General features: G+C 40.5%; 1 protein-coding gene across 4 annotated transcripts in view; it reads left to right on the forward strand.

Annotated features, from left to right (window-relative positions):
• The window catches only part of ASAP1 (ArfGAP with SH3 domain, ankyrin repeat and PH domain 1), a 335,586-nt gene that overhangs the window by 269,720 nt on the left and 53,201 nt on the right, over positions 1-12,665 (forward strand). For all 4 annotated transcript variants that reach the window (XM_045561537.1, XM_045561534.1, XM_045561535.1 and 1 more), the window contains 2 exons: positions 6,014-6,101; positions 8,306-8,354. In XM_045561537.1, the coding sequence (XP_045417493.1) occupies positions 6,014-6,101; positions 8,306-8,354 (137 nt within the window). The remainder of the gene's footprint in view (positions 1-6,013; positions 6,102-8,305; positions 8,355-12,665) is intronic.

Raw genomic sequence — 12,665 nt, forward strand, 5'->3', positions numbered from 1 at the left:
TAACTTCCTTCAGTAGGCTGCCAGAGATCCCGGAAGGGAGCGTGAATTCCTTAGTGCCCCACTCCTCTCTGCTCCATATCGCCTGCTGCTGCATGTCCCCTGTCATGCCCCAGGCCTTGGTACCATCTTCTCCTTGCTCTTCCCACTCTTCTGGCTTGCTTATACTCCGTCCTCACTGAAGGTTGAGGCTGCCTCTGTGGAGTCTTGCCCAAGTCCTTGGCACAAACTCTTAAGCTTAGACCCCCAGGCTCCCCAGGGCACCAGGCACATTCTAGGTACATGATCAGGTCTGTTTGTCATGGCTGCTTGATAGCATGGACTTCATGTTTTTCACATGTGCTTGGAATGTGGTAAAGGCTTAATAAATGTATGTCAAATGAGTAAGTCCATAGGAATTTAAAATAGGCTTCTAAAATTTCTCTTTTCATCAATTATAAAAAGTACTTGGAAGAATCAAATAACCCAAGACGATATTAAAATAGAAGTTAATCTTTGAAACCTGTGCTCCATTTTAGTGGTAACCCTTTCTCCTCTCAGGAGGAGATATTCTCATGTGCTGGGGCATCCAGCTGTTATTCCCTGAGGTATATCATAGCACTGTCCTTCCAAGTTGTACTGCACAGTGGACGCAGAAGAGGAGTGGGGGCTCTGATCCAGCCAAACTACTTCCTTACTGGGAGAGCTTAGAAATGTTACTTGATTAACCTCTCCGTGCTTCCATTTCTTCATTTAGTAAAAGAAACTAAAGAGAGTTTCCTCACAGGTAGTACATGAGATAGTATATGAAAGGTGCCTGGAATGCAGTCATTCATTCACTTGATAAATATTTATTGAGTATGCCAGACACATCTTAGTGTGCAAAATGAGTGCCCTTAATGGAAAGACAGACAAGAAGCAAATAAAGAGTGATAAGAGCCAGGAAGAGAATGCAGCAGGGCTTAAGAGGCTGGAACTGGCCACCTTGGAGGAGGTGCTGACTGCTGAGAGAGGTGAGGGAGCTGAGGGAGTGAACAGGGGCGTGCAGGAGTGTGTAGCAGCAGGCAGGACCAGCAGCCGTGGGAGAAACAGACTGGACAGGACAGGCTGGTACCTGGATGTCCTGGTCTAGGCTGTGGTTTTTATTCTGAGCAAGACAGGAATCATCAATAGCAAGGACTCAATACATAGATGTTTCCTGAGTTTTTCTTCTCCCTGATTTTTTTTTTTTTCCTTTTTTCCCTCCTGTACTTAAACAATATGAAAGCATTTCCTAAACTGTTCCACTATGGTGTAGCCCAGGGCAAATCATTTAGTTTTACTTTGATTTTAGTCTGCCGAAACCCCAGGAAAGATTATACCTTCTTTAATCAATATACCTATAAATTAGTACTAAATATTGAGAAAGTGCTTTGAAATTTTGGAAAGTTACACAAACATCTGGAATGGCTGTTATTACCGTAGTGATTTCTGTGCTTCTGATGCCTTGGTCCTTGGACTTTGATTCAACATACCACTTCCCTTTCTGGTACTCGTAGGCTCCATGCTGTATATACCAGCTGCTTATACAGTCAAAAATTGGGTTCTTTGCTCCTCATAGTCACATTTGGGATGATAGGTCATTTGTCAAATGCCTCACTGGCAGCCCAGTTTGGGGAAGAACACTGTGTATAGGCAAGATGTCTGTTAAATGTGATTCGTGTGAATGTGGCAAATGTCAGTCCAGTAGATTTGACAAACTTTCTAAGAGAATAAACATCATGTGTCATCACCATTGAAGTTGTGGGTCAAACATGGAATGACCTAAACTGTATAAAACCCTTGTCAGAAGTTTTCCAGCAAAATACTTTGAAATAGTTCCTACTTAAAAATGAGAGATGAGTGATGCTATTTTATTAATAACTTCCCTGAATGCAGTTAATACAGAGCTGAGTGGCTTTTACTTTTTTTAAGATTTTATAGGTATTGCTTGGTTGTGTCTGTTGGTAAGGTTCAGAAACACCAGAGAAACCTAGATTTGGGAAGAGTAAGAAATCAGGGTAACCCTCTGCCACATTCAAACGTGAATAGTGTCTAAAAATTCTTAAATTTTTCAAAGATAGAGTTTTCTTTACTTAAGAAACCTGAAACCTCTTATTATGCATAATCAAGTTAAGCTTGGGAAGTTCTTTCTTATGTCTGGCCCAAATCTTCTTCTGCAATTTAAGTACATTTCTTTTTCTCTGTGCAAATGGAAAACAGCTGCCCAGCCTTCCCCATAACAACCTTCCTGTACATGAAGATGGTTATTAAGTTACCCCCTGGCCTTCTCTCCTCTGGACTAAGTACTGCCTTTAACTCATCTTCAAAGTTTCCATTTTCTACCCCTTTAATCATCTCTTGATCTCCCTAAACTTTTCTATATCCTTCTTTAAATGTGGATTCCAAATTGGAACATAATATTGTAACAAGAGTTCTCACTATTTACTGGAGTCACTACCTTTTCAGGCAGTCATATGTCACAGTAATTCATGTGTGAAATCCAGCAATTTTATCAACATCCAAAAAGATGAGATGTAGTGCTAACAATTCCTTTTACAGTGGACTGGGCCTAGATGCTGATTTTGGAGATTGAGCCTTCTAGCAACCCAATCTCCAGGTCTGTTCTGAAAACTTAGGCTCACGAGTTCCTCCTATCTCCCCTTCTGGGTTTGATGACCAGTTCTGTAGTACAGGCATCCCATCCCAAGCACTGTTTCCTCTTAGGCAAAACTCTTCCTGTACTTCTAGTTCCACTTCTCAATCAAAGGTACTTACAGTGAATACTAAATCACTTGGGGTCTCTCACTTCCTCCCCCAAGACAGTTGGCTTTGAAACATATAGCTACCGGACAAGTGGCATTGTTTTGTGTCTTTTGTCATTGAAATTACAGAGGGAGAAAGATCTTGAAAATGGTCCAGAGAGCATGGGAAGGTAAACAGAAATTAGTTTTCCAATGCCCATTATTTAGGCAGAGAGGCACAGCATGTCATTGAAGTTGTCTTGATCATAGGCCATCTCTGTTGTTTAGGGCTTGGATTGGTTCACTCATGTGACTTCTCTCTAACCCCTCCCCTTCTCTTTTCCCTAAAAATTTACATTCACCAGATGGAAATGCTCCTTGTGTGGAGATTTTCAGAATCATGGCTGTCAACTGAGGCAGGCATATAGGTCCAACTGAAGAGATTCATTGCTTACTTCTGCAAGCTTCCCATGTTCGAGCAAAGCCCAGCCCAGGCACATGGGCATTTCACTCTTTGATGAGCTTCTACAGGAAGCAGAGATCCTAGAATCAGCCATTGGCCGGCATGTGACCTTGGACAATGCAGGCAGGAAGGCAGGAAAGAGTTTGACCAGAATGATTATGTAGGGAGACTCCTTAAGTTAGCATGACTGTCTAGATACTATAGGGTCTGTTTTATGTGTGGGACCAAGAGATTTGCTTACACGTAATATGAAATCCTTATTATTAATTTTCCCTCTCTCCAGATGTTGGGGCTCATTAAGCATTGCCTCACAGGTAGTGTAATTGTCTTGTACTTCTGAGTGAAGTCATTTTGCTTTGCAACCAAAACTTGAATTCAGGGATAGCTAGGACATGAGGTTTGGAATAATAGGTTACTGGGGTCATTTTGAAAGAATAAATGAAATATAGCTCACCTATATTTCACAATAAGATATAGTATTAAAAATGTCAACTGTTTGTGCTTAGATATGACTAGATTCCAGAAAGATACATTCCCATGGACCATGCCCACTCTTCATTGGAAGTGAGGTAGATTATTTTTAGTTCCATTCTGATTGATCACCAGGATACTTGTGCACAGTTAAAAGACATTTAGTAGCAACAAAGAAAATAAAATATCTAGGAATATATTTAACTAAAGAGGTAAAGGACCTCTATAAAGAGAACTATGAAACGCTAAGGAAGGAAATTGCAGAACACGTAAATAAATGGAAATCCATACCATGCTCATGGATTGGAAGAATTAACATCGTTAAAATGTCTATACTACCCAAAGTAATCTATAGATTCAATGCAATTCCTATTAAATTACCAACATCATTTTTCACAGATTTAGAAAAAATAATTATACACTTTGTATGGAATCAGAGAAGACCCCGTATAGCAAAAGCAATCTTAAGCAATAAAAACAAAATGGGAGGTATTGATTTGCCAGACTTCAAACTATACTACAAAGCTGTGGTTCTTAAAACTGCTTGGTATTGGCACAAGGGCAGGGACACAGACCAGTGGAACAGAACAGAAAACCCAAATATAAAACCATCCTCATATAACCATCTAATCTTTGACAAAATAGACAAAAACATACTCTGGGGACAAGAGTCCCTATTCAATAAATGGTGCTGGGAAAACTGGATAGCCACATGTAGAAGACTGAAACAGGACCCACAGATTTCACCTCTCACAAAAATCAAATCACGGTGGATAACAGATTTAAACCTTAAATGGGAAACGATTAGAATTCTAGAAGAAAATGTAGGAAAGACTCTTACAGACATTGGTCTAGGCAAAGAATTTATGAAGAAAACCCCTAAGGCAATTGCAGCAACAACAAAAATAAACGACTGGGACCTGATTAAATTAAAAAGCTTCTGCACAGCCAAAGAAACAGTCATGAAAATAAACAGACAGCCTACAGAATGGGAAAAAAATTTCGCATACTACACATCAGATAAAAGACTGATAACAAGAATCTATTTAGAACTCAGGAAAATCAGCAAGAAAAAATCAAACAATCCTATCAAAAAATGGGCAAAGGACATGAATAGAAATTTTTCAAAAGAAGACATAAGAATGGCCAAAAAACATATCAAAAAATGCTCAACATCCCTAATCATCAGGGAAATGCAAATCAAAACCACAATGAGATACCACTTAACTCCGGTGAGAATGGCCTTTATCAAAAAATCCCAAAACAACACATGCTGGCGTGGATGCGGAGAGACAGGAACACTCATACACTGCTGGTGGGAATGCAAACTAGTGCAACCCCTATGGAAAGCAATATGGAGATACCTTAAACAGATTCAAGTAGACCTACCATTTGATCCAGCAATCCCATTATTGGGCATATACCCAGAAGAACAAAAGTCATTCTTTAACAAAGACACCTGTACCTGAATGTTTATAGCAGCACAATTCACAATCGCAAAGATGTGGAAACAACCCAAGTGCCCAATCCACGAATGGATTAGTAAACTATGGTATATGTATACCATGGAGTACTACTCAGCTATAAGAAATAACGATGATGCGACATCTCTTTGGTTCTCCTGGAGAGAGCTGGAACCCATTATACTAAGTGAAGTATCCAAAGAATGGAAAAACAAGCATCACATGTACTCACCAGAAAACTGGTTTCCCTGATCATCACCTAAATGTACATCAGGGAAGGATACCAATTGGATATCAGACTGGGATGGGGGGTGGGGGGAGGGGATGGGTGTATGCCTACATGACGAGTGCGTTGCACACCCTCTGGGGAATGGTCATGCTTGAAGGTGCAGACCCGGGGAGGTAGGGGGGCAGGGGATGGAGGTATGACTACATGATGAGTGCCAGGCGCACTGTCTGGAGAATGAGAACGGACGCGCTTGGGACTCTGACTCGGGGGGATGGGCGGGACATGGACAATGTATATGACCTAAACTTATGTACCCCCATGATGAGCTGAAATAAAAAAAAAATAAATAAAAGACATTTAGGAGGGCTAAATTTTTTTCCTTCTTTAATAAGATTCAGAATTCTAATGGATTGAATAAGACTTTACTAAATTTACAAGCTTATATTTGTGGACAGAACCTTACAGATCTGGTGTCTTCTTGCAGCTAACTTGGAGCAATGTCCAGATGTCTGTTTTCTTCACTGCTAAACATGTATTCTTGGATCACTGGCCAGGCCTTGTGAACTGCACGCTTGCCCTGTGGGGCACTGGACCTGCAGGCAGGAGGGTAGCGCTGCATATAACTTTCCCATTTTTCTCTTTCTTCCAGTCTAACAGGCAACCAGCTAAGTTGAACCTTCTCACCTGCCAGGTGAAACCAAATGCTGAAGACAAGAAGTCTTTTGACCTGATATCACGTGAGTCCTTTTTCTCTCTGAGTCAGTTATTGTGGCTTCTGACACCCGCACATTTCCATTCTCTGGGCATTAAAACAGGAGCTCTTCCAAGCAGGGTTCTTCAGAGTTGGCACCTGAACAGTTTCATATTATTCCTGCATATGCAGCTCTAGGAAGATCCCTCAGGTCTCTTAATTTGCACTGAGCCCACCTGCACTTGAGATGGTATTGCAATGTCAGATCTGACCAACCAGCGGTAGAATAAAATCTAGATTTGTACGTTGAGCTAAACCAATGATGACTGTGAGTACATAGCTTTATTCCCTTGGAGAGATTTTTCTAAGCAAGTTCCCATTTGTCTCTTAGATCTGCTGCATCATAGTCTTTGGTGTGAGGGCCAGATACGGGTTTCTTTCTTTTTTTTTAAAGCCCCCAGGTGATTCTAATGTGCACCAGTGGTTAAGAAGCATTGGTGTAGATCTGGAAATGCAGGTGTGCCGCTGTATGTGTACAGCTAATTTGCCCAGAGTTCTATCCCTGTAATCAGGCACTTAAAGGAAAAGACATTTTTCTTGCTTCCAAGCAGAACTGCCTTCAGACTTCATGAATTGAGGGCACTGCATTCCATCCCTCTCTTACTTCATGGTTGAGAGATTCCTTTTCTCTCGTGGTAAAGGAACATAATGAGCCCACCTACCCCATAGCCTGTGGCCTGTATTCTCATAGCATTTAGAGAGTGGGTGTGGGAGGGGATGTTTTCCCCCTGGGCTGGCTCCCTGTGCTTGTGCTGGTTCTTGTGGCTGCACTTGCTGACCCACACTGTAGCCGAGGGGACACCTCCTTTGTAAAGAGAGAGGATGGCAGTGCCAGGAAAGTGATTCTCACAAATATCCTGAAATCTTGCAGCACTGACCTTAAGTGCTCTTCCTTCTGTATCACAACCCAGCAAGGCAGGCCGACAGCCAAAGTGCATGATTGATGTGTAGAAGCACAAAAATACTTTCCTGCCCCTTGAAATCCTTTTGATACAGTTGTATGAATGGAAGCTCAGAAACAGTCCTAACTTAAAAGATTGAATCAGTCATGGGGCTCTTTATGCAGTCTAAGCCAGATTCTCTACAGCATCCTAATAAAATTTAGATTCCCCTTGATTTTCATGACCAAGAGATTTCTTGGGTTATTGATGAGAAAAAAATGTGAAAAGTTGGAATTATTATATGACTTCAAAAAGCCAAGAACCCCTAGATTTGAGAACCTGTAGGTTCTGACAACAATAGTTGTCAGTTATAGGGCATCTATTATGTGTTGAGTGCTTTATAGACAATATTGCTAATTCTCACAAAAGCCCTATCACGTTCCCATTTTACAGAAGAAAAACTAAGGCTCAGAGAGGTTCAGTGTCTTACACAAGGTCACACAGCAGTAAAGCAGGGATTCAACTAAGGCTGTCAGTTGCTGCTACCCATGGTGTGTTCTTTGACATACACGCCATCTCTCTCCCCAGGGAGATGAGGGATACGATTGCCTAACCTGGAGCAGTCACACAGGAATTGCTCAGTAAATGTTAGTTTGACCTGAGTATATTGAAGCTCTCTCAAAAATCCTGAATTTTAAGAAAAAGCTTCCCTCATTATATACTTGCCTGAAGTATCCAAGTTAGACCACTCTTTCCCTTACCAGGGTAGCAGAGGTTGAGCCTTTCTTTCCTGTAACCTGGTTCAGCTAGAGAGTAGTTCTGACAGCTGAGGCACCATATGCCTAGTGCTGGAGCAACCCGGTGGGTTAAGTGTCCGAGTGAACAGGGGAACAGTGAATGAATCATTTCTGAAAAGGAGATTAAAAAAAAAAAAACGTAACATGGTGACAATCAAATTTAAAATGAAAAAGGAAATTCTGAATTCTCAGCAGGCACTCCAGTTTCTCATGGAAATGCATTTGGATCAGATAGAATCTTCTCCCCTTCTTACTGCTTTTTCAAAAGAGGTGCCAGATGTGTGTATGGTAGTTATGGTTATTTTTTTATATTCCTATTATTGCACGTAACAAAAATAATACCGACAAAATGAATTGTGTAGCTGCTGAAACACAATGGTGTAAAATTAAAATAATATGAAAATCCTACTTACACTGTGTTTTTATTTTCCCAGAAACTTTAAAAATCTGCATTATACCTGAAGGTGCCCTGCTGTCTAAGGTTTCGCTTACTTTTCTTTTTTGTATTTTAGATAATAGGACATATCACTTTCAGGCAGAAGATGAGCAGGATTATGTAGCGTAAGTAGTTTTGAAATAACAGTACAATGCCTTGGATTAAAAAAGTGTCTCTCAGCTATACAAGATACCTTAATGTTTTCATTAGTAAGAACTACTCTCTCTGACTCCCCATGCTGCTTTCTTACCTCTGGGGTGTCACTTGTGGCTCTCTTCTCTGTCTATGGTGTTCAGTCTTGTCTACTCAGTAAACTCTGGTTTACTGTAGGATACTTCTCAGGCCTCACCACGCCTGGGCTTATTGCTCCCTCCCCCTGCCCAAGGCCTCTTCACACCCCCTGTGATCTTCTGGAGCACATCTGCAGCCCTCTAGAGACCAAAAGCTTGTTGAGGGCAATGACTGTGCCTTACGTACCTTTTAGTCACATCACCTCTACTTATGAGGGGCTCCCTCAATGTTTAGTGGCCAAATGCATCAGCCAGTCTACCTGGATACTTGGTTATTATTGGGAGAAGAATGGGAGAGCCTGGTGCTGAAGGAAGAATACTGGCAGGTACCTTTCACTGGGGTCAACATGGCTCAGTTAAAGGGAGCCTGGTGTCTAAAGAAGGGACCAGGTTTGGTATTACATATTCATGGGTTGGAATCCTCACTCACCTGACCAGGTATGCAACCGTAGGCAGCCCCAGCCCCCCCCCCCCCACCTTTTTTTTTAACATTATCCCTGGTCCTGAGCCATCTTCATTCCCCTTTCCTTCCTGGAGATGGCCGAGACTGAAAAAGACAATGTGTGCCTATTAACATTCTCAGCTGCTTGGGAGAGGGACATTTGTGTCAAAGTGAGCAATTACCTTTTTCGTAGTGTTCAAATTTTTATTTCTAATAAGTACTTGAGGTAATTTGCACCGAGTTTCATGAACTATCAAGCTTCCAGTCTCATCAGCGGCACACACTAAATACTGTTTTCCTTCCTTAATTATTTTCATAGAGCCACGGAATTCTGTTCAGACACTTCGCCTTATACTTACCTCTTCTCTCGCTTTCTCTCTCTCTATTGCTTTCACACACACACACACACACACACACTCTCTCTCTCTCTCTCTCTCTCTCTCTCTCTCTCTCTCTCTCTCTCTCTCTCTCTCTCTCTCTCTGGAGAATTTTACTCTTTCCCCATCTCAAAGGAGAAATGATAAGGGGTCAGAAAGAGAATAAGACAGGGGTAGTAGAAAGGATGCAGAGTTGGGAGAAACAGCTAAAAAATAAAAAAAGAAAAGAAAAAAGTTTAGAGAAAAGGAAAAGGAGGAGCAAGGTCCAATTAGCTGTTCATTCCCTAAATATTTAATGAATGCTGACCATATGCCAAGAACTATGCAAAGCATTGAGAATACAACAGTGCATTAGCTGGAGCCCTGCCCTGAAGGAGCTTGGGCTTTGCTAGAGGAGACAAGTGATATGACGTGGTGTAGATGCTAAGTTGAAGGATAGAGGAGGCCATGTGCTGAGGACACAAAGCGCATGCTCAGGGCACATACCTTCTTGGGTTCTTGGGGCTGTTGCTCATAGGTAATTTCCTAGAGGAAGGTAAACCTGAGCTGACTCATGAAGGTATGAGAGGTTGTAAATACACTCCAGGTAGGAGGTTCTGGTGGCCTAGAAGCAACGGGGTGGAATAGGAAGGAAGGGGTTGGTGGCTTGATGTTAGAGGTATAGAGCTGGCCAACTGGAGGGTGACTAGAAATCACATGAGAAAGGGAGAAGCCAGTGGGCTGACCTTCCACCTACAGAGTCAGAGAGAGGTAATATTTCTAATAAAAATAGAGATCTTACTATGCTGAATGCACATTCTGACTTACTAATCCTCACAACCCCAGAGAGTAGGGGCTTTTATCTCTAATTTGCAAATGAGGAAACAGGCACAGTGTAGCCATGGTCACAGTCCTAGAAAGCTAGGATTTGAACCCAGACAGAATTTCAAAATCACCTTGGCATACTGTTTCCCCTTCGTGGATTTCTCTTTTTCCTTCTTCCCCTCCTCAAAGCCCTAATTGGAAGAAGATAGGTGAGCACTTCATGTGAGGCATGACCATCCACTTTCTCTTGTCATGATAATCAGAAAATACATATTTAAAAGCATGATTTTCTAGAGGAAATAATTTAAGTTTTGGTAGAATGGAATGGTTACCTTTCAAAAGGGTCAAGAATCAAAGCAAACCATTTCTGACAATATTTTTTAACTTTTAAATTATTTTAGAGTAACAAGCATTACCCCAGAAGTATAAGAAACAAAAATAATGCATAATTGTATTTTAAATACTTTGAAAAGTCACTTTGAGCTTTACCAAGATAAAAAATAAATTGGCATTGTGCTAGGAGCTTTACACCTTTTATCCGTCTCAAAACCCTGTAAGTGAGGTAAATAATTCCCATCTTACTGATGAGAAGACTGAAACCAGATGATCTGCATAAGGTTAAAAAGCCACAAACCATGGTGGCACATGCCTGTAGTCCCAGCTACTTGGAGGCTCAGGTGGGAGGATCATTTGAGCCCAGGGAGTTCGAGTCTAGCCTGGGAATGGACCCTTTTTTTTTTTTAAGACACAGGGTCTTGCTACGTTGCCCAGGCTAGACTCGAACTCCTGGGCTCAAATGATCCTCCCACCTGAGCCTCCAAGTAGCTGGGACTACAGGCATGTGCCACCATGGTTTGTGGCTTTTTAACCTTATGCAGATCATCTGGTTTCAGTCTTCTCATCAGTAAGATGGGAATTATTTACCTCACTTACAGGGTTTTGAGAGGATAAAAGGTGTAAAGCTCCTAGCACAATGCCAATTTATTTTTTATCTTGTAAAGCTCAAAGTGACTTTCAAAGTATTAAAATACAATTATGCATTATTTTGTTTCTTATACTTCTGGGGTATGCTTGTTACTCTAAAATAATTTAAAAGTTAAAAAATATTGTCAGAAATGGTTGCTTTGATTCTTGACCCTTTTGAAAGGTAACCATTCCATTCTACCAAACTTAAATTATTTCCTCTAGAAAATCATGCTTTAAATATGTATTTTCTGATTATCATGACATCTTTATTTGTCACAAGCTCCTGAGTAAAGAGGCAAATGGAAGGAACTCTCAAAAGGGGTCGACGAAAGTGTTTTTTTATCTCAGTCTGGTCTGACACAATCCAGCTGCAGGGCCTTGGGCAAGTCATGTAACTTCCCTGGGCTTTAGTTTGAGGCTTGTTGAAGGATTCTGCAGTTTGAGTATCCCTTACTTGAAATAATTGGGACCAGAAGTATTTCAGATTTCAGATTTTCGGATTTGGGTTGCTCAAATGTATTTCAAAAATTATAAGTACTTGGTACATAGTAGATACTGGTCAATATTAGATAGCTAGATGTCATACATAATGCTTGAAGAAAGCAAAGCACAGAGACTCTGTAGTCAAAGTGAAAAACCTAGTAACATAAACTGCTGCTGATAAAGTGCAGTTACCAGTTCTGTTGAACCCAGTTTCTTGAATTGTTTTTAACAAAAGAATTTCTAGTTTCTACCTTGAGACTAAATGATGGGGAAAAAAATACTATTTAATCTAAAAGATATCAAATGCCCACCTCACCAATTCCTAGACAGTTAGTTTTGAAATGTTTGGTTTTCTACATCACAGAAAAGTGAAGCTGTGCAAGCGTGTTTCTCACTACATACTGAAGGTGAATGCCACCTAGAGTCAGAGGTGTGACTTGCATTCACATACTCCAAGAACGTAGTTTGGTTTGGTTTTTAATTCTCTTCCTGTCACTGTTACTTATTCAAAACCTTTTGCAGACAATATTTTCTTTCATATCTATTTCATCTTGCAATATACAAAAAAAACAGAGACCCAGTTCTGAACCTTTGTATTATCTGTTAAGAGCAAACATTAGCTGTCTATGCAGTAGGTAAGAAAAAATAGTGATTTGGAAATGTTTTTCATTTTCTTTTTAAAAAGTAAATTTGGCTTTTTTCCCCCTCATTCATAAAAGTAATACAAACTCCTTATAGATTTGAAAAATTACAGAAAGTCACAGAGGTAAGCAATCCCTCTAGCAATTTTTTCCCACAAAAAATCATTCAGAGACAACCACTATTGACATTTTGGTGAAATTCTTTCTAGCCTTTTTTCCCCAAACAGAAATATATAATATATACATACATTTAAATTGGAGGTGATATCATATAATGGGTTTTTCTCCTGTTTATTTTACAAAGCATTTTTATTGTGAGCATTTCTCCAGTGTCATCCAAAAATTATTTGAAAACTTAAATTCTAATGCCTGTTTAACTGTTCCACTTTGTGGTTATTTCATACTTTATTAATCATCCCCCTGTTATTGGATT

The sequence above is a fragment of the Lemur catta genome, chromosome 9, assembly GCF_020740605.2.
Source record: "Lemur catta isolate mLemCat1 chromosome 9, mLemCat1.pri, whole genome shotgun sequence".
Taxonomy (NCBI): Eukaryota; Metazoa; Chordata; class Mammalia; order Primates; family Lemuridae; genus Lemur; species Lemur catta.